Source organism: Diaphorina citri, unplaced genomic scaffold (genome assembly GCF_000475195.1).
Source record: "Diaphorina citri unplaced genomic scaffold, Diaci psyllid genome assembly version 1.1 scaffold119, whole genome shotgun sequence".
In the NCBI taxonomy this organism is placed as follows: Eukaryota; Metazoa; Arthropoda; class Insecta; order Hemiptera; family Psyllidae; genus Diaphorina; species Diaphorina citri.
This window is the reverse complement of record NW_007377556.1, coordinates 156,303-183,482: the sequence shown is the minus strand read 5'-3', so window position 1 is coordinate 183,482 and position 27,180 is coordinate 156,303. Positions and strand designations below refer to the sequence as shown.

The window sequence follows — 27,180 nt, the reverse complement described above, 5'->3', positions numbered from 1 at the left end:
TCGAGTACCTACTGGGAAGAGAAGCTTTCCACCCTTGAGTCAAATTCTAAAGTCTGAGAATCGCGAGCTCTTTTTGAACTTTTCAATAAATTTGACCTTGAATTACGGCCGAATTCACGATCATATGTTTCTTTTAATTTTTTGAGGACTCTGTTTCCTACTACAAAATGTAATAGGTAATTTTCTAGAAAGAAAAAAAAATGTACATTATAATGGGATTTGATCATACAAGAAGACTCTACCTACATGGTTCCTATTGCAATTTGAAGGCATTATTCTGGAATCCTAGAAGTTGCAACTAGATTCAGTTAGTTCACAAATGTGTTGCATTGCCATTGGATCCCCACCCAGGCACACTCCACTCAATAGTGCTTCACTTTGATATTTTGTCATGCAACTGGTTATCACAACTCTTGAATCATTAGTCTCCTACCCAATAGGTATAAATAGATACATAGTGACTTACTTTTTTGGGCTCTTGTAGTTTTGAGTAATTTGATGCTTTGTAATTGACTTATATTGTCCACATGGGTTCCACAACACATGTTATTATCAATTCCATCAATGTGTACTATTCTTATAGAACCTTTGTGGTCCTTTGGTAATCCTCTTGTATGTGCTGTTTTGAGTGCAGGATCACCAGGTTGATACTCAGAAGCCCACACTTTGACACCTTGCCGTATTTTATTGTTACACTCTTGTTCAATAGCAGCTATATCTGCTTCTGTTAAGTCCTTGTCTTTAGTGGCAAGTTCTACATCACAAACATCACTTCCACAGTTCCAAGACTCGGTGTCATAGCCAAACATTTTGTCAATGACAGCTGACAGAAGATGTTGACCTGCATAATGAAATAGTTTCATTATATTGGTGTGTATAGAGATGTGTCTTAATTGTCACATTATCAGAGGCATTGGCAAATGCCCAAATTGATAGGCCCTCAAGTATAATCAACCCTAGTGTGCAAGTGGTAGAGAAAACTATTCCTCAATTTACCTGTGTGTTGTTGTGTTTGGTCTAATCGATGAGCCCAATCAATCTTCATGTCAAGTAGTTCTCCAACTTGGAATTCCTTGTTAACAACATGTACTGCTTCATCTCCATCCCTGTACACATCCACCACTTCCACACCTCCTAATGTTCCCTTATCACAATGTTGACCTCCTCCAGTTGGAAAAAATATTGTGTCCTCCATCCGTACATGATATTCTGTAGGACGGGTCTCATTTCTTTTACATGAAACCACTTTGGACTTGTACTCCTTGAGAGAACAGTTCCGTTGACACAAGAACACCATCTCTATGAATGCTAGGTTGATTAAAAATAGAATGAAGGATAAGATGTTAAAGTACATTGGGTTTGTATTTCTCTGTGAATAATCAATACTGCCAATATTTGCCCATGCCTACATTATTAGTTTAATAGAGTGCAAAGAACACAACATATTGTCACTTGAAAATCAACACATTTTACTTCAGTAGACAGTTGATGGAGTTGAACTTTAGTGGCTTTAGTAGGTAGTAGTGCTTTAGAATCTCAAAATTAAAAAATTAATAAATAAATAAAACTGAATATTTGCAAAATGTTTATGGACAGAGGTGTTGTTTCTTAAGCAACAATATACCTATACCTAACTTGTTGGTTTTATACACAATATTAAGATATCTTACAATAAATCACTTTCTACTCTCCTGTCAATAAATAAATAAAACTGAATATTTGCAAAATGTTTATGGACAGAGGTGTTGTTTCTTAAGCAACAATATACCTATACCTAACTTGTTGATTTTATACACAATATTAAGATATCTTACAATAAATCACTTTCTACTCTCCTGTCGGCTAGAAAATTGGTTGGTAGGTACATACCTACACAAAATCCCAATACTTACTGATGAGAGATGAATGATGTGTGTCCAGAGAAATGTGAATTGTTTGAACAAGAACAATTAGGTTGAGATTTTTATTGATAAGAACAAATTGGGTGTTCTCTGATTTTTTTTAATCATTCCATTTAGCCAGTTACCTGTCTTATCACCTTATCAGTATTATCACAAAAGAGGTCTCCTAATCTCCTTTTTCCCTGCGCTTTGCTTTTGCCGACAATCGCGTTTGTTATTGTGTGAGAAGTGAGCAACGGGTGCTACAACTTCCCCTCTTTTCATTTCAAGCCCACTACACACGATAACCTCTTTCGTAAAAATCGATCTGTTTGTATAGTTGCTTGTGTGTCGGCACTGTCGGCTAGAAAGGTTGCGCGTATGCATTAGCGCTAGGTCGCGGGTTCGATTTCTGCCCGGGGCATCTAGTGTAGGTACAGAGTTTTAACTTTTTTTTCTTTTTTTTTGTAATTTTGTTTATTACTTGTTAGAATATTTTTGTAAAAATAAAACTACAGCTTTAGCTGTGAATTTGTTCAAATAAAAACATCTATTGTATTGTTGTGATTCAGGTGCTCAGCATGCCAAGGAAGAAATCAGCAAGAGGAGTTTCTTCAAACCAAGCAAGCAATTTATCAAGACCTACCTGAAGTCCTTTCCCAATGATCCCATTCTGCAGCCGGATGGACTATCCAATGGGGTTGAATTGACCAATGGGGACACCAATGAGAGCCACGAGTAAGTTAATGCTAAACAAAAATGGACGCGACACACAAGGGATCAAGAAAAGACCGCCTTAACATACTAATAAGTTACTTCTAAAGGTGTCCACATATTATGGTCGACAGCCGTCGACCGATGTGAATTTATTATTGTGAATCGACGGCCGCTCGACAATGTGTGGACAAAACTTAAAGCTTAGTACACACGGTATGCCGTGTCTCTCAACAAGGCTTTTCGACAGGTGCATGCATACGCGATATTTGATAAACTAAAAAAGAGCTGTATTTTATTATGTGACTTTTTTTTTTATGTGACTTTTTTTTTTAGTCATACGAAATTTCTCTTTGGACTAGTTTGGACCTAATGGCACCACTACACCAGTCCAAACTAGTCCAAAGAGAAATTTCGTATGATTAAAAAAAGTCACACAATAAAACACGGCTATGCCTAATGTTTCAATATTCAGATTGGATGTCTCCCCAGACTAAAGATAAAAATAGAGTAAAAAAAAGTCCTAATGTTTCAGATTGGACTTGCTGTCGAAAGCAAAGCGGGCGTTCGAACATGAAGACTACTTGACTGCCATCAGGCATTGTACAGAAGAGATCGAATCCACTTCCTCCAATCACACGAAAGCCCTCGCCAGACTGCTCCGTGCTACGGTGTATATTTTCACGTCTCAAAGTACGAAAGCAATTGAAGATTTGACTCAGCTGGTCGAGGATACCAGTGTGGACCCGAAAATTAAAGTGAATGCTCACATCAAGGTATGCTTCTCTCGCTGTTCTCCGTCTCCTTTCGTGTTAAAAGGGGATTACCAGCCTGCAGACCGCTGAGCGTGAGTAGCGGGCGCAATATGACTTTCGTAGTTCGTTAAAGTCCAAGTGCCTGACTTGGTGGTCTCAGTGGAGTAGTGGTCAAGGTACTGGTTCAGCCAGTCCAGTTAGCTTGGCTGCCTTTTAAGCGCTAGGTCGCGAGTTCGATTCCCGGGCGGATTTTATCCTGAACGGATAATGTTCGTTCTCGGAACGACTGGCTCCTTCTCTCGTCGATTTCGGGACGATAAGACCTTAGCAGTTACAGTTCCCTCTATCCGACCTCTTAAAAAAAGTAAAGGGACTTTGCAATCTCATCTTAGCAGTATAAACTACTAGTTCTGTGAACTGTATTCTTGTTGTTGAAATTTATCATCACAAAATTGTACATAATACATATTATACACATTTGTCATTCACAGAGAGCAGTTGTTCACCTGCACGCCGCCTCTCATCTTAGCAGTATAAACTACTAGTTCTGTGAACTGTATTCTTGTTGTTGAAATTTATCATCACAAAATTGTACATAATACATATCATACACATTTGTCATTCACAGAGAGCAGTTGTTCACCTGCACGCCGCGTCAGATTTCACCAAGGCATTCGCGGATTTGGACGAAGCGGAGAAAGTTGACCCAAACGTGGCGGACAGCTACTACCAGCGTGGTCAGATCTACTGTCTATTCGGTCAATATGAAGAGGCGCTCCGTAATTTGGACAAGACCATCGCGCTGAACCCCAACTTTCATGTGGCGCGGGCTCAGAGACACTTTGTTGTTCATAAGATGATTGTACCCGGTGATAGAGAACGCGTGGAGCAGAGCTTGAAAGAGTTCCGCAACTTTGTGGACACCCATTCCAACGTGGTGGAGGCGTGCACACTGTTTGCCCAGGTTCGTACCCAGGAAGGCGAGATTTTCTTTCTTCCCCTTGCCTTTGATTATTATTAGTATCATCATTATTATTATTATTATTATTATCAACTTCTACACAACAATAAATCATATACTGTCGGAATAATCAAAATCTGGCCAAGATTCAACCAGAATCCTCAGGCCAGGTTTCTTCTTGCTTCTAGTAGATATGTTCTTCCCCAGGATTTGGGCATTTCCGCATAGAGCAATATCTTGAATCTTGGAAAGTGATATATCGTTCTCATTTATACTCACGAATGTGAGTGCAACTCGAAATAGTTGACTGAACAAATCCTGAAAGTACCTCTCTCTCTATTCGTAAGTTTCAATAGAAATAATATTGATGAAACAAAAATAATTTCAGGTGCTAGTGGATCAGGAAGATTTCGACGGAGCTGAGGAATATTTCAATCGTTCCATCAGGGTAGATCCGGAAAACGCGTCCCTGTATGTGCACCGAGCCATGCTTATGCTACAGGCCAGGGGAAATGTCGACGAAGCTATCAAACTGATAGAGAAAGCCATCTCCATTGATAAGTCGTGTATGTTTGCCTATGAAACGCTGGGAACGATTGAAGTGCAAAGGTAAGAAAAGATCCGGGATTAAAAATAAAAAAAACTCGAGTACCTACTGGGAAGAGAAGCTTTCCACCCTTGAGTCAAATTCTAAAGTCTGAGAATCGCGAGCTCTTTTTGAACTTTTCAATAAATTTGACCTTGAATTACGGCCGAACGGTACATTTTTGGAAGCCCGCCCCAGGCACGTTTTTGTGGATCAATTTATTAGATCTCTTTTGCTAATTTTCAGGCCCTTGGGCCGAAATCTAAAATCTTCAGAAGTTCAATTTTTACTTTCTATTACCGTTATGTATAGGCAACCTATGCACGGTAATGAGAAAGTATTACAATCCAATTTTTTTCTTCACAGGGGCAGACTAGAAGAGGCCGTCAAATGTTTCAACAAAGCGCTTCCCCTAGCGAGAGACGAGGCAGAACTGTCCCACATCTATTCCTTACGTGATGCGGCTATCGCTCAGATGAAGGTCTGTGAACGGTATAACATCAAGGTTCCTAACTTGTAGTACTCCCTGTCCCAGCTCTATGAAAAAGAAATGTGGCGCCTCTACGGAAACTGAGGTCCCACGGCACTATGGAAAAGGAATGTACGACCATACACCAAAAGTCCCCTCTTAGGTGTAGGGGCAACAGCCCCAAAAGATGGAGCTTATACATGGCACGATGTGTGAGTATCAGTGAAAGCCAGAGGTAAGTACTCCCATGGGATTGACACAATGTGGTCCGGAGTTCAATCATCAACGGTAAGGAGAAGTTAAGGAGTTTGGTAAGGCGATACAGAGTCAGGGAGTTGGAACTTTTCTGTTGAGACGAGTGTTATACGTAGCTATGAAGCAACTGCTGTATCCTGTACTGGACTTGTCTCTGTTGTATACTATTTCCCTAAACAGGTGAATGATAAATGGAACAGTATCTTCATGGAGGACTCAGTAACTTTGTGAAGTTCAATACGAATTGTGAAATGAAATGACTTAGACCCAAGTAAAGAATTTGGTCATTTCATTTCACAATGGTACAGTACTTCCTAGTACAGTCAAGAACGCCAGAAAGTATGGTGAGGATTGTTGTGGCTTTTTGGCGTGGTTAGGTGAGGGTGAGAACTTTTTGGCATTGGACAGGTAAGCCTGGTGGATGTATGAGTTACAAAGTGAGGATCTCATAAGTTAATGTGAACAGCTTTGTAATTGAAAACTAAGGTTTGAGTTGAGTTTCAAGGCTTAAGAAATCGAAGGATAATTTGTATAGCCTACACTACACAAGTAGTAGTACAGCAGGTAAATAAGAATAGCAAAGGTTCTCATAATACATAAGTGACCACTTGACCAAATATGAAAAGAAAAAAGTTAGTCCGCGGTCACAGAACATCACAAAGAATGAGAAGCTAGCCATAAAGCAATTGAGAGAGAATAATGATATCATCATCCGACCGGCAGATAAAGGGGGAAAAACAGTAGTCATGGATAAAGCGGATTATACTCAGAAGATGACATCAATTTTAAACTCCAATGACTATGAAATCATCCCAGGAGACCCGACTAAAACCATTGAAGGTAGAGTGTACAGAACCTTGGCTAAACACAGAGACGAATTCAGTGACGAAGAAAGAAGGAAGTTTCAGTCGCACTACAGTAAACCACACCACATCTACGGTAACCCAAAAATACATAAGGAAGGAGCTCCTCTTAGACCGATAGTGAGCACTATAGGAGGACCTATGTACAACCTATGTAAGTACCTACACACGGTTTTAACGCCTATAGTAGAAGGTGGTCCAACTTACCTTAAAAATTCAACAGAGTTTGTAAATAAAGTGAGAACCATAGAGTTAGAAGAGAACCATATCCTAGCCAGTCTCGATGTAGTAAACTTATTCGGAAGTGTACAATGGAAAGTGGTTATTAAGATCATTCAGGATATACTAGAAAAAGAACCTCATAAAGTATCGATCCATCCAAGTACACTCCTAGAACTACTAACTCTAGTCCTATCAAATAATTACTTCCAGTTTGAGGACAAGTTTTACAAACAAAAAGGTGGTTTACCTATGGGCAGCCCACTCAGCCCGGTGTTAGCGGAAATCCTTATGCAACATTTTGAGAATCGATTTATTTTGAACCATTCGGAGGATGTAGGATTCTGTGTCAGATATGTTGATGATGGCTTCTTAATATGGAAGAGTGGAAGACAAAACCTGGAAGACTTCCTAAAATACCTAAACACATGTGACGAGCACATCAAGTTCACAATGGAAATAGAAAATGACAACAAACTTCCATACCTAGACACCCTAGTGTACAAAGAAAACCGAAGATTAGTCACCACAATATATAAGAAACCCACACACTCAGCTCAATACATTACAGCCCAATCCAATCATCCTATTCATGTAAAAAGAGGAGTCATCAAAACTCTAACCCACCGCATACACAGACTTTGCATGAAAGAAGAAGACCGAAAGAAAGAGCTGAAAGAGTTGGAAAAAGAATTAAAACAGAATGGCCACAGCACCAAGTTCATCAGGAATGCTATGCAGGATAGAAGAAGGAGAACAGACGACACGCCTCAGTTAGACCCTATAGCAACCCTTCAAATCCCATACATTAAGGGATTCGCAGAAAAAGTTAGATCATGGGCTAAAGATGTCAACATTCGTGTTTGTTTCTCCAGTAAACACACAATAAGGCGATCTCTTTGTGGCACAAAACCTACCAACATAAACATAGATGATAAAGGTTCCATCTACTGCATACCCCTGAGCTGTGGAAAAAGATATGTGGGAGAATCAGGAAGACCTTTGAACGTAAGATTAAAGGAACACAAAGATAAGATCAGAAAAGGGGAGACGACAGGTTCCTACCTAGTACAACATCTAGATGGTTGTTCAAACTGCCAAGTTGATTGGACAAATGTTACAACTTTAACAAGAGAACAACATACGAAGAAGAGAAAAATAATCGAAACAGGAATCATAAACTCGTCAGAAAATGCCATAAGTTCAGCAAGTGTCGATGTCCATGACATGTGGCTACCCTTCTTCAAACAAAAGTTCAAAGTGTAAAGTGTCCCTACACCTATAGCAGATGTTCTATACTTGACCTCTATTAGTAAACAATAACAATGAGTTTTTAAAATATCAGAATTTCATGTGCGGTTCGTTTTCGTTTAATGTTATCTGTTTCGCATTTTCGTTTTTTATGTTCTAATTGACAAGTTCGCGGAATTCGCGAATGATAGATTGACACACAATTGCTGAAGACGGGTCTGGAGTTCAGACCCGAAACGTACAACACCGAACAGTAAGGTACGTGCCAACACGGATATTTGACTGGCACGCGACCGTAAGAAAGACCCAATTTATTATCTCGTGATTAAAAAACCGTGAAATAAATTATAGAGATCCCACTGTCAAGTTCAATGTTTCTAGTCACCTACTAACAATTTCTCAATTTTGGATGTTGGGTTTTTCCCAACTTGTAAATTGAGATTGAAAAGTAAGAGGCAGTGACGAAGTGGTTATCATAACATTAATAACATAATAATTACCTATGTAATTCATCGTTATCTTCTCTTTACATCTTTGGTCCTCGATTGAGGTAATGTAACGTGTAAGGCACATTTTTTTTTTTTTTCAAGATGAGTGTTCCACCGCCGTTTTTATTTCGTAGCAATGGAACAACTGCTACATTAGACGCTTGTTTCAATAGAAGTAAATACCCTACTGATAAAATACCCCAAACTGCAATACGGTATTGCAGTTTGTTATACTGTCACTGATGGACATTCCCAGCTGCCTTGAGTTACACTGTCCCTTGAGGGCAACTTTGTTCACCTTCGTTTCCTCTGTTTCTAAATACATATTCGACTTTGTTGACGTCAAGAAAAAATGATATACATACGAGGCTATGGACACCATTGTTCTTTGAGAGCAATTTTATCCCATATTTAAAATAGAAAGTGAAAAATATGGAAATTTGGAAAATGAGAGTGGACAAAAGCACGCCGCCTCAGATTTCACCAAGGCATTCGCGGATTTGGACGAAGCGGAGAAAGTTGACCCAAACGTGGCGGACAGCTACTACCAGCGTGGTCAGATCTACTGTCTATTCGGTCAATATGAAGAGGCGCTCCGTAATTTGGACAAGACCATCGCTCTGAACCCCAACTTTCATGTGGCGCGGGCTCAGAGACACTTTGTCTGGACATCGACACTTGCTGAACTTATGGCATTTTCTGACGAGTTTATGATTCCTGTTTCGATTATTTTTCTCTTCTTCGTATGTTGTTGCACAATGGTATTAAAATTAAACTAATGGTATTACGCTTTTCAAAGAAGCACTTATGTATTATGAGGTGGTCACTTATGTATTATGAGAACCTTTGCTATTCTTATTTACCTGCTGTATTACTACTTGTGTAGTGTAGGCTATACAAATTATCCTTCGATTTCTTAAGCCTTGAAACTCAACTCAAACCTTAGCTTTCAATTCCAAAGCTGTTCACATTAACTTATGAGATCCTCACTTTGTAACTCATACATCCACCAGGTTTACCTGAATTTTTCCTTCGAGATTACGTATATTAGTATCCCTGTCCAATGCCAAAAAGTTCTCACTCTCACCTAACCACACCAAAAAGCCACAACAATCCTCACCATACTTTCTGGCGTTCTTGACTGTACTAGGAAGTACTGTACCATTGTGAAATGAAATGACCAAATTCTTTACTTGGGTATAAGTTATTTCATTTCACAATTCGTATTGAACTTCACAAAGTTACTGAGTCATCCATGAAGATACTGTTCCATTTATCATTCACCTGTTTAGGGAAATAGTACCCTTATGAGATCCTCACTTTGTAACTCATAGATCCACCAGGCTTACCTGAATTTTTCCTTCGAGATTACGTATATTAGTATCCCTGCCCAATGCCAAAAAGTTCTCACCCTCACCTAACCACGCCAAAAAGCCACAAAAATCCTCACCATACTTTCTGGCGTTCTTGACTGTACTGGGAAGTACTGTACCATTGTGAAATGAAATGACCAAATTCTTTACTTGGGTATAAGTCATTTCATTTCACAATTCGTATTGAACTTCACAAAGTTACTGAGTCCTCCATGAAGATAGTGTTTCATTTATCATTCACCTGTTTAGGGAAATAGTATACAACAGAGACAAGTCAAATACAGGATACAGCAGTTGCTTCATAGCTACGTATAACACTCGTCTCAACAGAAAAGTTCAAACTCCCTGACTCTGCATCGCCTTACCAAACTCCTTAACTTTACTTCTCCTTACCGTTGGTGATTGAACTCCGGACCGCATTGTGTCAATCCCATGGAAGTACTTACCTCCGGCTTTCACTGATACTCACACATCGTGCCATGTATAAGCTCCATCTTTTGAGGCTGTTGCCCCTACACCTAAGAGAGGACTTTTGGTGTATGGTCGTACATTCCTTTTCCATAGTGCTGTGGGACCTCAGTTTCCATAGAGGCGCCACATTCCTTTTTCATAGAGCTGGGACAGGGAGTACTACAAGTTAGGAACCTTGATGTTATACCGTTCACAGACCTTCATCTGAGCGATAGCCGCATCACGTAAGGAATAGATGTGGGACAGTTCTGCCTCGTCTCTCGCTAGGGGAAGCGCTTTGTTGAAACATTTGACGGCCTCTTCTAGTCTGCCCCTGTGATGCCTCGTCTCTCGCTAGGGGAAGCGCTTTGTTGAAACATTTGACGGCCTCTTCTAGTCTGCCCCTGTGAAGAAAAAAATTGGATTGTAATACTTTCTCATTACCGTGCATAGGTTGCCTATACATAACGGTAATAGAAAGTAAAAATTGAACTTCTGAAGATTTTAGATTTCGGCCCAAGGAAGCGCTTTGTTGAAACATTTGACGGCCTCTTCTAGTCTGCCCCTGTGAAGAAAAAAATTGGATTGTAATACTTTCTCATTACCGTGTATAGGTTCCCTATACATAACGGTAATAAAGTAAAAATTGAATTTCTTGAGATTTTAGATTTTACGATGGGACTACGATAATAATGTACATTTTTTTTTCTTTCTAGAAAATTACCTATTACATTTTGTAGTAGGAAACAGAGTCCTCAAAAAATTAAAAGAAACATACATAATGTACATTTTTTTTTCTTTCTAGAAAATTACCTATTACATTTTGTAGTAGGAAACAGAGTCCTCAAAAAATTAAAAGAAACATATGATCGTGAAAGAGAATTATCAGCACTTGTTAAAGGCTGCCCAGAAAACCTGATTGAGCTTATCAAGAAGAATATTGAACTGTCTAAGAAACAAAACAAATACCTCTCAAACGTTCTCAAAGATATGGCAGTCTTGGAAGCCAAAGCTGTGACAAAGGACTCCCCATACACATTTATCTATCGCAGAGAAGGAGATATGTCCTACTCAAATTGTTTCCTACGAGCCTATCAAAAGCAGGAGCTCCATCCAGAGGCACTTCTTATCATTATAACAGGAGAGGGCCAGGATGGTAATTTACTTGTGTTTAAGAAATCAGGTAATGTTGAACCTATTGGAAAACTTCTCTGTGATGCTGGAATACTGGATGGTGTTGGTAAAAGCAGAGAAAACCAATTCTCTGCTAAACTGAAACATCCTGAGAGGCACATCAAGGCTAAGGATGCTATTGAGAAGTATTTAAAATCAAATTCTACTAATTGATTGGTCTAAATCTGTCTTGAGACTCTCAAGTGGATTTGCAATATATTATTGCATTCTGACACCTATGGTGTGTCAATGGGTAAATTGGATAGTGCTGAATTGAAAATCCATATTGGATACTACCCCTAGTAGTTATTCCTTAATTAACATCTAGATAAGCTAGTAATGTTTTAATCCACTCTAGAAGTTAGATTAGGTGTTCAATTACAAACATATAAATATTCCCAAAATTTTCTCATGGTGGATTTCACCAATGACTTAATGAGAGATTTCACTCATGGGAGAATTTTGAATGATCCAAAAAGGAGTTTTTAAAAACTCCATTCTGGATCATTGAAATCTCCTTTTTGTATTATTGAAAACTACTTTTTGAAGTCATTGTTGAAATCCACCATAATGCTTGTTAGATATTTAGGATTATTAGGAAACATACATTTAGGTTAGGTTGAGATCTAACACTTCATGTTACTCTTGAGTAATCTGACCTTTTTTGTAAACTATGCCCAAACAGTCTTTGATAACTGCTAGTAACATGAAGTGGCTTCAACAAAGTATAACTCTTCATACTAAAAAAAAAATAAAAATTAATAAATTAATAATGTTTTTTTTCTTCTTCTTCTTCTTCTTCTTCTTCTTTAAGCACTTTTATTTTATTTTATTAGATCCCTCCCCAACCCTCCCTTCACAGTATTCAGTTGAGTCATGCAATCTAGTTATCTAAATATGTAAGTATTTACTTACCAAGTGCTTTTAGAACTCTATCAGCTGACATGAGAGATGACTGAGAGGAAAAGTTCTCAAATATACAACAGGCAGTTACATCCTGTAATGCCAGATCCAATTTCCCCATTTGTTCATAGGCCTTTGCTCTCCGTGCAATTGCTTTGATATAGTTTGGAACAATTTCAAGTGCACTGTTTGTGTCTTCCAAAACACTTTCAAAGTTGCCCTGTAAATTCAACACAAAATTGGTTCAAAGTAGGAAAAAAGATGGAGTTATCTACTTACAATTATTATAACAAAGAAAATGAACACACATCAACTCAGATAAGAGGGGACAAGGGTGTGGCATGTAGGCTTCATTAATGATTTTTTTTTAACCTTACCAAATTTTCATGTGCTGCTGCTCTGTTTTGATATAGTGCAGAAAGTGTTTTCTTTTCATTTGTAGGACAAAGTAGAATCCCCTTTGTATAGAGCTCAATTGCTTCCTTGTACTTTTTCTGCTTGAAAAAATCATTTCCTTTAGCTTTAAGATCTTCAATAACCTCAGTAGCACTCTGTAAAAAGAAAGTGATTCAGTAACAATATTAACTCAAATATTTACATACTTTCAGGACATAAGGTATCTAAAAAAGAAAAGACATCCAATCTGAATTTTGAAACATTAGGCATAGCCGTGTTTTATTGTGTGACTTTTTTTAATCATACGAAATGTCTGAGGTCCAAACTAGTCCAAAGAGAAATTTCGCCATCAGGTCCAAACTAGTCCAAAGAGAAATTTCGTATGACTAAAAAAAAGTCACATAATAAAATACAGCTCTTTTTTAGTTTATCAAATATCGCGTATGCATGCACCTGTCGAAAAGCCTTGTTGAGAGACACGGCATACCGTGTGTACTAAGCTTTAAGTTTTGTCCACACATTGTCGAGCGGCCGTCGATTCACAATAATAAATTCACATCGGTCGACGGCTGTCGACCATAATATGTGGACACCTTTAGAAGTAACTTATTAGTATGTTAAGGCGGTCTTTTCTTGATCCCTTGTGTGTCGCGTCCATTTTTGTTTAGCATTAACTTACTCGTGGCTCTCATTGGTGTCCCCATTGGTCAATTCAACCCCATTGGATAGTCCATCCGGCTGCAGAATGGGATCATTGGGAAAGGACTTCAGGTAGGTCTTGATAAATTGCTTGCTTGGTTTGAAGAAACTCCTCTTGCTGATTTCTTCCTTGGCATGCTGAGCACCTGAATCACAACAATACAATAGATGTTTTTATTTGAACAAATTCACAGCTAAAGCTGTAGTTTTATTTTTACAAAAATATTCTAACAAGTAATAAACAAAATTACAAAAAAAAAGAAAAAAAAGTTAAAACTCTGTACCTACACTAGATGCCCCGGGCAGAAATCGAACCCGCGACCTAGCGCTAATGCATACGCGCAACCTTTCTAGCCGACAGTGCCGACACACAAGCAACTATACAAAATTCAACACAAAATTGGTTCAAAGTAGGAAAAAAGATGGAGTTATCTACTTACAATTATTATAACAAAGAAAATGAACACACATCAACTCAGATAAGAGGGGACAAGGGTGTGGCATGTAGGCTTCATTAATGATAAATTCAACACAAAATTGGTTCAAAGTAGGAAAAAAGATGGTGTTATCTACTTACAATTATTATAACAAAGAAAATGAACACACATCAGCTCAGATAAGAGGGGACAAGGGTGTGGCATGTAGGCTTCATTAATGATTTTTTTTTAACCTTACCAAATTTTCATGTGCTGCTGCTCTGTTTTGATATAGTGCAGAAAGTGTTTTCTTTTCATTTGTAGGACAAAGTAGAATCCCCTTTGTATAGAACTCAATTGCTTCCTTGTACTTTTTCTGCTTATTTTCATGTGCTGCTGCTCTGTTTTGATATAGTGCAGAAAGTGTTTTCTTTTCATTTGTAGGACAAAGTAGAATCCCCTTTGTATAGAGCTCAATTGCTTCCTTGTACTTTTTCTGCTTGAAAAAATCATTTCCTTTAGCTTTAAGATCTTCAATAACCTCAGTAGCACTCTGTAAAAAGAAAGTGATTCAGTAACAATATTAACTCAAATATTTACATACTTTCAGGACATAAGGTATCTAAAAAAGAAAATTACTCTGATAGAAAGTAGTTACCAAATTGATAACTAGTACCTATTTAGTTCTGTTAACTCTAGACTTCTCAGATCCTTTAGCCCAAACTGAGACATATATTATGTACCTAACAACTCTACAATGTAGGTACAGGACGGGCATGCTATGATAAAGACTACATGAATCTAATATGCAGATGTTTCCTTGCTATGAAATATAAATGACTAAGAAACAGTCATTTTCCAAGAGGGAAATTGGGCATCAAGTAGGCAAGTTTTACCCACCCCCATGAATTACCATGGTAAATCCAGATCCTACTCTACTCATAGACTCAGTACCTTGGGTTCTTCTGAAACTGAAGCTTGTTTTCCTGGTTTACTATGTTGGCCACCTTGTTTAGAGCTTGTCTGAGGTTCAGACTCAGTACCTTGGGTTCTTCTGAAACTGAAGCTTGTTTTCCTGGTTTACTATGTTGGCCACCTTGTTTAGAGCTCGTCTGAGGTTTGGGTGGTTTGGATGCATATAGGTTTTTGTAACCTACATAGGCAACTCCTGTTGTTGCAACAGCTCCACCAGCTATCAGTACCCACTTGGGAATGGGATAGCCATAGATGTCATTTTGTAACCTACATAGGCAACTCCTGTTGTTGCAACAGCTCCACCAGCTATCAGTACCCACTTGGGAATGGGATAGCCATAGATGTCGACTGACGAGCTGGACATTATGTACTTGATAAATTGGAATATTTATAAGGAAAAGATTATATTGAATGCAAAAGAACCAAGTAGGTAGGTAGTTAGAATTATGTAAACCACTCCTCAATCATGGAGTTAACACCATGGGTACATGACACTGTTATTAAAATATATTATGTGTTACTGATTCCGTAGATAAATATGTAGTAGCACGTTTATTTTCTGGTTTTTACCTACAATAGGATTTAAATGTTGATTGAGTACTTGGATAGTAAAATTTTAAAAAAATATCGATTTCAACTTTTTCATTCAGAACGTCAAGATAACACGAGCAGTACGAGCACTTCCATTCACCGATCAAAAGTTCAAGTTCAACTGTTGTACATGACTGAAGTTAGCTTGAGATCGTAGCTCTTTCTCCTCTTTCGCATGAAAAAAAAAGGGCCCGCGTTCCATAAAAAAAAACTGCTCACTTCCAAGGGTCGATTGTGACGTCATATTACAGAAGAAACACGTTTAAAAAACCTTGCATAACCATTTTAAACTGTTGCTGTGACGTGAAAAGCTCAGGGCTCCGTCGATATTGTTTTTAGAAATTTTAGATTTCTTTTCTGAAGAGTTGAACTTGGGGTTTTCCTGAATTCTTATTAATCTTGATTAAACTTTAAATAAGTATTTTCTGGTTTCCTGAGTTCCTAGATTTTCTGGTTTCGTGACTTATCTCCTGATTTTCAACATGAATCGTAATCAACACTAGGAACAACAGCTAAAACCTGGACTTGAACAGTGGTGCTTTTGCTTTTCCATACCTACATCAACTTCATCTGTTAACACATCATTGTGTAGGTAATAATACATGGAAGAAAAATTATTCAGTAGAAAATTATAATAGGGATTTTTTATTATTGCAAATTTCGATGACTACTTTCCTGCTTTCCTCATATAAAGGAGCAAGGGCAAAACGTAAAAATGTGATCCCTAGAAAATGAAGGGCCAATTTCAAAAATGACCTTTTCCTTTTCCCTAAGTAGGTACAAGAAATTATTGGAAATTTTCAACAGGTGTGATTTTTTTTCTTTCAGGTATTAACTATATGGAATCCAAGCAACTTGAAAATTCAAGCCCTGTGTGGGAATTGAGGGACAATACTTTGAATGTGAAACCCAACTGTCGAACTTTTGTGTTTGAGAAAGAAGGGCACACATTTGGTTCAGTAATCACTCATATTTTGCAAAGTTATCCTGAAGTTGACTTTGCTGGTTATTCAGTACCACACCCTGCTGATTTCCAAATATTCATACGTATTCAAGTCAAAGATGGTTATGATTCCATAGACATTCTGAAGAAAGGCATCAAAGAACTTGAGAGTGCTTGTGATAGGATCACAGAAACATTCAATGATGCAATGCAATGCAAAGTTATCCTGAAGTTGACTTTGCTGGTTATTCAGTACCACACCCTGCTGATTTCCAAATATTCATACGTATTCAAGTCAAAGAGGGTTATGATTCCATAGACATTCTGAAGAAAAGCATCAAAGAACTTGAGAGTGCTTGTGATAGGATCACAGAAACATTCAATGATGCAATGCAGAAACATGGACAGCAATCATGATGTAGAAAAGTGAGTAAAAAATAAAATTTTCAAAGGGGTGGAGGGTGTAGGGAGACTAATTGAAAGCATGTCATGGAAATCAGTTTTCTGCCACTAAGAGGGTAAAAAAAGTCCCAATAATTGAGTCTAAAATTATTTACATTGAGCTTTTTTTGCCCTAATGTTCTTCAGTTTTCTGCCACTAAGAGGGTAAAAAAAGTCCCAATAATTGAGTCTAAAATTATTTACATTGAGCTTTTTTTGCCCTAATGTTCTTCATTAACAATATCTACTGTATGTCCACAGGTATAGGTATGAAGATTCTATGGATTATATCAAAATACCCATTGAAGCCATCAGGCCAAAGACACGTCAAGTGTTGAATGATAAACTGTGTGACATCAAACAACTCATGTCTCCAGAGAATTATCAAAGAGATTACAGGGGCCTTGCTGACCTCATGGACATTAAGGTGAGTTCCCATATTTTATAAGTAGTGATTGATGTATAAATATTTAGATCTCAAGATGGAAGATGGAGAATCTACCTAGGTACAGGTGTATGTTATACTATTTTATAAGTAGTGATTGATGTATAAATATTTAGATCTCAAGATGGAGAATCTACCTAGGTACCTACTTGACAGGTGTATGTTATAGTATTACCTATCAATAATGTAGGTACAGCCCAATTACAGATAACATCTTTTGCAGATTCATGTCATACTATTTTCAATGTGTTGATCACAAATGTTGTCTTGATATTTTCAGGCCCCTCCAAATCCCAACTGTGAGGATCTGATGAAAAAAATGTTTGAAGACTGGACAAAAAGTTCAACATTGGACAGATCTGTTTTCAACATAGCAACATTTCTGCATTTCCTTGAGTGCATTGATAGATTTGATGTGTATGATGATTGTATTGGATTCATAGAAGAAGATTGTTTATACTATGAAAATACTCGTCTTGGTAATGTATTTGCTTAATGTAAAAAAAAACCTATCAATTGCCTCTACATTTAGTTTTGAATTGATTCTGATTCCAATTCATTTATACAGAGCATGCTTGTAATGTAAGGTGAGTTCCAATTAAAATTTTGGATGATACTAAAATGAGATGCAACTAGTGTTGTGTAGACATAGGCTAAATGGTATAGTTGCAGGGTATACATACAAGTTTTTACTTTCCTTATCTTACAATAAGGAAAGAAATATAACCACCAAAATTTTTGATGGTGATTTTTTTACATAGACATTTATAGTAAATATTTTATATTTCAGGTAACTCTATCAGTAAGAATGGGGCCTGTATGGATGATCCTTCTGTTATCACTATAGAAGATGTCAAGAGTTTAAACTTGGGTTGCGGTTTGGCACATTATGATGCACTATTGCTCTATGATGAAGCTGATTTCGACTTGGCCAAACAATTTAATACTCAGCTGAATAAAATGGGGTTCACAGTAAGTATGTTTAACAGTGAATAATCATTAAAAAAAAAAAAAAAAAGGACACAGCACACAAGGGATCTATAAGGAGACCAAATTGAAGTATGTTTAACAGAATATACTCTTGTCCAAGTCCCCAGGCTGTTTTCTTTAGGCAAGGTTCTTAAGGTGTTTTATTTTAAAGAAAATAAGTGAGAAGACATTTCTCTGAACATACTCACCAATGTAATGTTAATTTTAGCTTGTGTAAATGAGGACTTTATACAACCACTACATATGTATTTGTTTTCAGGTGTGTGATAAGGACAACAGTTTTTTAACTGGCCAGTTTGAACATAGTGCATTCATACAGGTGATGGATAGGTGTACATGTGTGATAGTACTCATGTCCACACATTTCATGAACAATAGCCTCCTTCACTCGTTGACCCAGTATGCTGAAGCTAAACATATTGGTGAGTCCAGAATTTTAGAAATAAGATCACAGAGATAATTGCACATAATACATGTGTCTAATGTGTCAGTTGTTTCATCGCTACAAAATAAAACGGCGCTGAGATAGTATGCTGAAGCTAAACATATTGGTGAGTCCAGAATTTTAGAAATAAGATCACAGAGATAATTGCACATACCACATGTGTCTAATGTCTCAGTTGTTTCATCGCTACGAAATAAAAACGGCGCTGAAATACTTATCTTTTTAAAAATTAAAATAAACTGCACATCTGAAGTCCACCTTATCAATTTCACCATACACAATGCTCTTTATAAGTTAGCTTGGAAGGTAGCGTGTCTGCCTTATAAGCACTAACGGGTCCGATTCCCGCCCACTGGGCGGGAATTTATCCTAAATGGATAAGGTTTGTTCTTGGAACGGCTGGTTTTTTCCTATCCTGTCATCCTTCTCTCTTCCCATTCAGGACGATAAGACGTCAGCAGTTGCAGTTCCCTCTATCAAATCTTTTTTTTTTCTTCTTTTTCATTGGGTACATACTCTCTTTTGTTGTAAAATTTCTAGACAAGTACTTATGACTTAAAATTACAATGTTTCAGATCATACAATACACTCAAAGATTATTCCCATCCTCTGTTCTGATGATTACTTCTCTGTGGGATTCCTTCAATACTGTGTTAAGCTTAAACTCAATCATTATGCCAGCAATATGGAGCAATTCTGGGATCGCCTGTACTATTCTTTGAAGGGAGTTGGGAAAGGGTAAGTAGACTACTGTCTTGCTGGAAGACGTAAAACTGAGACAAAACCAGCCCTGTCAACCCACAGACAGTAACAGTGTTTCTTGAGGGTACCTGAATGGGACTTTGCCAGCAATATGGAGCAATTCTGGGATCGCCTGTACTATTCTTTGAAGGGAGTTGGAAAAGGGTAAGTAGACTACTGCGTCTCGCTGGTGCCAGCAATATGGAGCAATTCTGGGATCGCCTGTACTATTCTTTGAAGGGAGTTGGAAAAGGGTAAGTAGACTACTGCGTCTCGCTGCAGGACGTAAAACTGAGACAAAACCAGCCCTGTCAACCCACAGACAGTAACAGTGGCTCTTGAGGGTACCTGAATGGGACTACAGTCAAGTCCGTCTCAGGAAGTAGGGTACAATGACATAATTATGTACCTGAATATCCCTCATCAGACCCCAACGATTCGGGGCCTTGAGCTAGCTCTCTGACCTTGATGGCACCTCGTGGTATCCTCTTAATGGGATAGTATATAGACTCACAGCTTTCTGGAATAAACCTGAGTGTGCGGACTCTTTAGAGGTGCTGCAGGTGAATTTTAGAGAAACTGAGGAGGTTGAAGTGAGTATGCGGACTCTTTAGAGGTGCTGCAGGTTAATTTTAGAGAAACTGGGGAGGTTGAAATATACCAGTGAGGGTACTTCTAGGTTCCATCAAGGCCAGGGTATAGCAGCTTGGGCAGGGGAAAAAATACTGGTCACAATAGATCTACAGAGGTCGCAGTGTTAATTGCATACTCTCTTGGGAGAGGAGCAACCAGTCCCATAATAGAATAGAATAGAAGTAGACTACTGATAATAATAGAATAAAGTAGGTAATAAAAAATACTAGTCTTTTTAGGGGCTACTGCCCCAAGGGGTGAGTTAAGCTCGATCAAATCTAGTTTATATATGTGAAACCAGTTTTCAAGTGGACTTCAATTTTATTGTATAATTCTACACTTTGGTTTTTAGAAGATCTTTATATAACTATTTTTTTCATTTTTATTTTTCCTTTTTGTTTCAGTTCTCAAAAGCAAGCCATTCAATTTCAAACAACACCAACTTCAATGCCTGTAGCCCCACCTGATTACACTTTATCCCAACAAGCTGTAGCCCCACCTGATTATACTTTACCCCAACAAGCTACTAATTCACAAAGCATTACAAATAATATGAGTGAAGAGAAGAAAGACAGTATGAAAAAACCAATGTTGATGTTGACACTACAGAATGGTATCAGAAACACATTGAAAGTATTTAAACCAAACAAAAAGAAAACAAAAGCCTTGTGTTCATGATCTTACGTTGATGTTATAGGTTTCAACTCATTCCATCTCAATCACCCTGTTGCTTCCATTTGTACTTTTACAACCTTCTTTTAATGTGATACAAAATAAATAAAATAAACAACCTTACAAAAAAAATATCGGTAAGCTACTCAATGTGACTTGTAATCATTTTTCAAGATATTACATACCTAGGCACCTATGACAAAATAAAATAAATCTATTTATTTCTGTTCATTCAAAATGACCAGCCTAGTTGGCTTGGTTTGTAGCATGTCTGCCTTGTAAGCGGGTTCGATTCCCACCCGGGGCGGTTCATCCTCTACAGATAATATTCGTTCTCGTTTCTCGTAACGGCTGGCTTTCTCCTATCTCTCTTCGATTTCGGAACGAAATCTTTTTCTTCCAGAGAGAAAGACGAAGAAAAAAAAAATGATTAAAGAAAAGATGGAATCAACATCAACATTTTGACGGAGCCCTGGGCCGCGTTCCCGAAAGCAACTTTTCAACTGCGCAGTACGGCAACAATAGGCAACACCGCACGCACTGAAATTTGTAAACATGATTTTGATTCATTTCCATTCATGTTCATGGATTTTGAAATTTTTTGAATGAATATGAATAACCAATAATCAGTATTGATCACCAATTGATCAGTGTTTATTATTTTATTCCATTTGATGGCGAACCTATTTCCTTAACTGCCTTTATCTGTATCCATGGGAACTACAGTTCAACCGCACTGAAATTTGTAAACTTTGATTTTGATTCATTTCCATTCATGGATTTTGAAATTTTTTGAGTGAATATGAATAACCAATAATCAGTATTGATCACCAATTGATCAGTGTTTAGTTATTAGTTTATTATTTTATTCCATTTGATGGCGAACCTATTTCCTTAACTGCCTTTATCTGTATCCATGGGAACTACAGTTCATGGAAAAGTGTATGAATGGTAAGTTGTTTCCTTCCAACTTCTTCAAAGAAAGACTCTGGTTAGATGAAAATCTGCTACTAGTCTAGGATCACTCTAAAGAGGGTCCTACTTCTTGTTCAGAAAAGATTGGGTCGTATAATGTTGCCTACAGGATATTTTGTGTTGTTTGGAAAATACATTTTGTATGAATCATAAGAGAAAGAAAGACTCTGGTTAGATGAAAATCTGCTACTAGTCTAGGATCACTCTAAAGAGGGTCCTACTTCTTGTTCAGAAAAGATTGGGTTGTGTAATGTTGCCTACAGGATATTTTGTGTTGTTTGGAAAATACATTTTGTATGAATCATAAGATTGTTCTCAGTACACACAACAGGGCTCTGACCCAAGGTGCTTTATAGCTTTTGATAAGGAGGTTATAGCAATGCAACACTAGACTATTAACTAGCAATATCCTATATTTTTGAAGCCTTTTAATAAGTCACAAGTATGGGGTTTTAGATTGATCAACACAAGATTTACAAGTATATACCTAACCAATTTTCCTCTTTATTTCAGGACTAAACCACGCAGATTTCTTATTATTTAAGAAATACGAGTAGGGTGTCAACGATTACAACAGGTGTCGGCGATTGGGGGTTTTACCCTATTTTAATAAGTCACAAGTATGGGGTTCTAGATTGATCAACACAAGATTTACAAGTATATACCTAACCAATTTTCCTCTTTATTTCAGGAAATCATGCACCTACCTACCTACATAAGAAATAGGTAAACCTTCCAAAAATTAAATCATCATGTCAAGTTTTGATGACGAGTATGCCTTGTTTAAGCTGGAAATAGAAGGGATTGATACAGCTGGAGAAAGCAATAATGATAAACAAAGTGAAGAGCAAGTAGCCAATGTTGGTGGAAACAGGACAGGGGACTTAGATCCAAATATTAATAATGAAGAAAATGTCACTAATGAGCCTTCGGAAGTGGTTGTTCCAGACATTGAAAATGAGTTGAATTACTTGAAAGGTAAGTACTTAGGTACCTGTACTGTCAATATTATGTTTGTAATCAATCTGAGGCTTTTCTCTCATTGATTGTTCTTATTGTCATGCCTGACTACCACATTCATGTGTATTGCAACTTAATGTCATGTTAAAATTATGTTGATCAATTTTTGGTCACTTAAGATATTATTTGTATTTCAATATTGATTTTTCAGACCCAGTTAGGTGATGTGTTTTGATGCCATAAGTTAGTAGATCTTAATTATCTGGAATTTTATGGTGTCACTTGTGATCTTTGTTCTTAATGATTAATTAATGGTCTTTATTATCCTTTGTTTTCCAGGACACAAATGTCAAGCTCCCTATTATCATAATACATGCAGAGGTGAAGAAGAAGGAGATGAAGAAGATGATAACAATGTGTCCTATCATAATGCCCTAGTCATAAGTGTACATACTCCTGAGGATGGGGTGACCGACATCAATGAAATTTATGTTAAAGTTGTTTTCACCCATCCAATCTATAAACCCATGCTTACTTGTCCTTATTACTTTGATGGGGATTGCAAGTACTCTGAGGAAAAGTGTTTCTTCTCACATGGATACCTCGTCAAGTTCATTAAGTTGAGAGAGTACAAAAACATCAACTATGACAACTTGCATTTAAATCAGCTAGTGTTGGCCAAAAATTTCCAGACAAACATATGGCACCGAGCAAAAATCATTAATTTCAATACACAAGAAGACAAAGTGATTGTTCAGTTTGAAACTGGAGAAGGTAGGAAGGGACATAGCAAAAGTAGTAACAATCATGTTGAGATGGAATTAGAAAATATTTATCCCTTAGAGAGTGATGCCAAACTTATGGCACCGAGCAAAAATCATTAATTTCAATACACGAGAAGACAAAGTGATTGTTCAGTTTGAAACTGGAGAAGGTAGGAAAGGACATAGCAAAAGTAGTAACAATCATGTTGAGATGGAATTAGAAAATATTTATCCCTTAGAGAGTGATGTTTCGCCATTTCAGTACTGACATGGCTTTGTGATGCACCCTGTACCTATATTTTTTTTTTCATATATATTATTAAAAAAAAATAAATAATATTCATATATTAATATTGAATAAATAATATTCATATATAAAATGAAGAAGGAAATACAGAAATATTATTTGGAAAACAACAATGAAATATATATAGAATCAAGACAGAAGCAAGAATTTTAATGAAATAAATAATTCAAACCGTTCCTGAAAAGTACCATTGGGGGTACTTATATAGGAACAAAAGGAAGATTTTTATAGTTACATTAAAATAAACCATTCTCATTATTATTATTATTATTATACATATATTTTCTTTTCTACCAAGTTTAAAAAGTTATGACAATTGTAAACACTGTATTGTGTATTAACATAATAAATATATGTATATGTATCAGGTTAACGTTAACATTAACACATTCGAGTAAAAGCTTTTTCATCCTGTTATCCATGTAGCAGTGTAGCTATAACTTTTATAGAACATTCATCAAGCCAAAGTTAAATTGAAATGTAGAAATGCGTTATCTGTCTCATATACTAGGTAGATAGATAAAATAGGTTCTGTCAAGATCTTATCTTTCAACCCCCTCTCTCTACCACCCCCAATAGAAAGTTTTCATCCCGTGGAAAAGCTACAAACACAATTATTCACTTGTATTTATTTCTTGCCTCCACACATATTAGGTGCATATCTCGCCTTTTTCCCCGCTCATGTATTCGCTTGTCATATTATTTTTCTCTTTCTCTTCCAATGATTAATGATCCCAACAGATTCGAAACGAAATGTTTTCCATCGTGTAAAAATACCTAAATGTCTTCCCCCCCAGCAAACGTTTAATTATTTCGACTCCTCAAATAATAAGGCTGGATTGAAACGCCAGTTTTAGGCGTTGCAAAATTGTGCCTCCTTTCTTGGTTTACACAGAGACTTTATAAACTTTTATTTTGGCAGCCTAGTGAACTTGGACTCTTAGAGGGTAGCGCGTAGCGCGTCTCCCTTGTAAACGCTAGGTCGCGTGTTGATTCCCGGCCTGGCGGATTTTATCCTGAACAGAGAAGGTTCGATCTTAGCACTCATGTAGCAATATCCTCATCTTGGCGCTATAAAAAACGATGGATAGGTATTATATTTATGATTTGTTTGCTACATATTTTGCTCTCAATTGATACGTTACAAATAAGGTTTCCCACTCTCTTCTCTTTTTATTTCGGAGAGTTTTATCTTCAAAGTAATGGAATGAATTTTATTCTAACGCGGACAAGAAAACAGAGTGTAAGTATGAAAAGTACGAGTAGCTCCGTGAAATTTATGTATCTGAAGTCATTTTTTATTTGCCATCTTCCGCTCAGTACTTAAAGGATTGAATTTCTTTTTATAAATTTTTTTCCTTCTTTTTTTGCGAAGAGGTTTGATAAAGGGAACTGCAACTGCTGAGGTCTTATCGTCCCCAAATCGAAGAGAGAAAGCCAGCCGTTCCGAGAACGAACCTTATCCCTTCAGGATAAAATGCGCCCCGGGCGAGAATCGAACCCGCGGCCTAGCGCTTACAAGGGAGACTTGCTACCAACCAAACCAACTAGGCTGGCAATTTGAGCATTTATGTCGAAAGACATAAATCGCTTTTTTTGCTGATTCAGGGTAAAAACTGATTCCGATATTCAATGGGTACAAGTGAAGCATAAACTGTCAAATGACTGATATGACACATTGCCTCGTAAAAATCTGCATTTTTCCCCTTCCTCTCTTTCTCCCTCTTTTCCTTTCCTTATTCTATTTCTTTCTTCTGTTGAAGCAATGGCTATTTATTGCTTTCTTCTTCTTCTCTTCTTTCCACTGTATACAGAAGAGAGACATTGAGGAGGGGAGAAATGGAGAAGAGAGAAAGAAAGAGAAAGAGGGACAGAAAGGACATATAGAAGAGAGAAGATCTTCAAGGGGAAGGGAACAATAATTAAAAAAGAGAGGAATGCGGAGAGTGATGTAATAGACACAAGTCCTCAAAACAGTGATAATGATGAAAGTGAAGAAGACATTACCATCCCAGAAGAAACATATTATGATCAATCTCAAGCTATAGAAATAAGTCTCAACAATGCTCCTCTTGACAAAAGACTAGGAGACTGGGAGAAATACACCAAAGGTATGGGTTCAAAACTCATGATGAAGATGGGCTATGTGATAGGAAGTGGTCTGGGAAAGAATAGTGAAGGAAGAGTTGAACCAGTAGAGACATACATTCTACCTCAGGGAAAATCATTGGACTACTGTATGAATCTGAGAGAAAAATGTGGAGGAGGTGAGGACGTATTCAAAATGGAGAAAATTAACAAGAAAATAGCAATGAAAGAAATGAAAAGAAGTAAAAAGAATTATGAAAACGCTGTGAGGAAAGACAGGCAAGATGTTTTTGGGTTTTTAAACAAACAATTGAATCAAAAACCTGTTGAGCCAAGTGGGGAAAGCTCAGGTCAAATGACTAGTAATCTACAGAGTGCCAATCTGAATGTAGAAACATTTAAAATAGCTGAAAAAATAAACAAGTACAAGAAACAACTGGGGGAGTTGAACAAGAGTTTGAAAAGACATGAACATGACAAAGGAAGTGAAATGTTCAAGAAATTAACTCGGGAGATCTCCATAGTGAATAATCAGATCAGTACTCTGAATACACAAGATAGTAATATACATGCGCATATGAAGAAACAACTCAATAAGAAATCTTTAGTAAAATTCTAAAGTAGGAGTTGTGAATGTTATGATGTCTCACTACCTTATAATCTTTCAAGAAGGCACATTATGGAAGCAAGTTTATAATAAAAATGAGGACTCGAATTTTTACCAAGGCTGATGATACCTGGGTACTCGTTTATTACCCGAATTATTCAAGTAAAAGATTAATAAATCGAAGGGTACCTACTTCTCGTAAATGGCAAAAAATAATAAAAATAAATAAATGCATGCTTGTCACAATGGGGATTTTTTCTTCTTCTTCTTTTTTGAAATGAAAGTCGGATATGCGCGTATAAAGGAAGGGATTTATTTCGACGGAATCAAAATAAAAATGCGAAACAAGTCGGTTACTTCTAAAAGTTCTGCGAGCCGAAGCGCATGTATGCCGTTACGTAACGCGTCGAATTATGGAAGGTAGGAGGAGAGGTAAGATACAGAGGACGCTATGTGGGAGGAAAAAGAAGGTAAGAGGAGAGGGGAAGAGAAGGAAGAATTAGATTTATGATTATTCAGCATTTCAGCTTGATTGATGTAACTCATCTCTACGCCACAAAAAACAAAAGACTCCCCCAACCCAGGCCGTGTAAGGGGGGGGGGAGCAAGGGGGTCCCGCCCCCCTCGGAATTTTTTACTTTCTGTTACGTATTACAATCGGTATAAATTTTCAAAATCGGGAAATGGGTAGAAACGTTCGCTTTTTTTTTTGCTCCCAAATAATCTATTAAAATTATCTATTGGTCTACAAT

The 27,180-nt window shown here is 37.3% G+C and overlaps 6 protein-coding genes across 8 annotated transcripts; 4 read left to right on the top strand and 2 right to left on the bottom strand.

Moving 5' to 3' along the window:
- Window positions 1-8: 8 nt before the first annotated feature.
- On the bottom strand, window positions 9-2,082 carry LOC103524779 (alanyl-tRNA editing protein Aarsd1). Its single transcript, XM_026820071.1, has 4 exons — window positions 1,893-2,082; window positions 997-1,308; window positions 467-841; window positions 9-184 (listed from the first exon to the last, which is right to left on the bottom strand). Exons 2-4 carry the CDS (start codon window positions 1,295-1,297, stop codon window positions 9-11), a joined length of 852 nt encoding a protein of 283 aa, XP_026675872.1. The 5' UTR covers window positions 1,298-1,308; window positions 1,893-2,082.
- On the top strand, window positions 1,902-6,021 carry LOC103524778 (mitochondrial import receptor subunit TOM70-like). The gene is made up of 6 exons (XM_008489811.2): window positions 1,902-1,953; window positions 2,453-2,618; window positions 3,130-3,370; window positions 3,978-4,313; window positions 4,699-4,919; window positions 5,263-6,021. Exons 1-6 carry the CDS (start codon window positions 1,902-1,904, stop codon window positions 5,414-5,416), a joined length of 1,170 nt encoding a protein of 389 aa, XP_008488033.1. The 3' UTR covers window positions 5,417-6,021.
- A 5,729-nt stretch (window positions 6,022-11,750) lies between these two features.
- Window positions 11,751-15,533, bottom strand: LOC103524776 (mitochondrial import receptor subunit TOM70-like). The gene is made up of 7 exons (XM_008489809.3): window positions 15,170-15,533; window positions 14,895-15,080; window positions 14,179-14,404; window positions 13,416-13,581; window positions 12,718-12,889; window positions 12,353-12,560; window positions 11,751-11,791 (listed from the first exon to the last, which is right to left on the bottom strand). Exons 1-7 carry the CDS (start codon window positions 15,188-15,190, stop codon window positions 11,751-11,753), a joined length of 1,020 nt encoding a protein of 339 aa, XP_008488031.1. The 5' UTR covers window positions 15,191-15,533.
- A 223-nt stretch (window positions 15,534-15,756) lies between these two features.
- LOC103524775 (probable DNA-directed RNA polymerases I and III subunit RPAC2) lies at window positions 15,757-16,679 on the top strand. The gene is made up of 2 exons (XM_008489808.3): window positions 15,757-16,009; window positions 16,246-16,679. Exon 2 carries the CDS (start codon window positions 16,257-16,259, stop codon window positions 16,677-16,679), a length of 423 nt encoding a protein of 140 aa, XP_008488030.1. The 5' UTR covers window positions 15,757-16,009; window positions 16,246-16,256.
- A 63-nt stretch (window positions 16,680-16,742) lies between these two features.
- Window positions 16,743-20,877, top strand: LOC103524770 (myeloid differentiation primary response protein MyD88). Of its 2 annotated transcripts, NM_001329188.1 has the most exons (8): window positions 16,743-16,786; window positions 17,063-17,228; window positions 17,527-17,725; window positions 18,037-18,218; window positions 18,496-18,658; window positions 19,257-19,419; window positions 19,507-19,587; window positions 20,460-20,733. In NM_001329188.1, the coding sequence occupies exons 1-8, from the start codon at window positions 16,743-16,745 to the stop codon at window positions 20,731-20,733; spliced, it is 1,272 nt and encodes a 423-aa protein (NP_001316117.1). The 2 variants fall into 2 exon arrangements, with proteins under 2 accessions (NP_001316117.1, XP_008488024.1); XM_008489802.3 differs by lacking the exon at window positions 19,507-19,587 and having other exon boundaries at window positions 20,460-20,877.
- A 418-nt stretch (window positions 20,878-21,295) lies between these two features.
- LOC103524769 (zinc finger CCCH-type with G patch domain-containing protein) lies at window positions 21,296-26,680 on the top strand. 2 transcript variants are annotated; one of them, XM_026820076.1, is made up of 5 exons: window positions 21,296-21,458; window positions 21,662-21,678; window positions 22,394-22,680; window positions 23,002-23,515; window positions 25,687-26,680. In XM_026820076.1, exons 3-5 carry the CDS (start codon window positions 22,455-22,457, stop codon window positions 26,438-26,440), a joined length of 1,494 nt encoding a protein of 497 aa, XP_026675877.1. In that variant the 5' UTR covers window positions 21,296-21,458; window positions 21,662-21,678; window positions 22,394-22,454; the 3' UTR covers window positions 26,441-26,680. The 2 variants fall into 2 exon arrangements, with proteins under 2 accessions (XP_026675877.1, XP_008488023.1); XM_008489801.3 differs by lacking the exon at window positions 21,296-21,458 and having other exon boundaries at window positions 21,525-21,678.
- The last annotated feature ends 500 nt before the right edge of the window (window positions 26,681-27,180 follow it).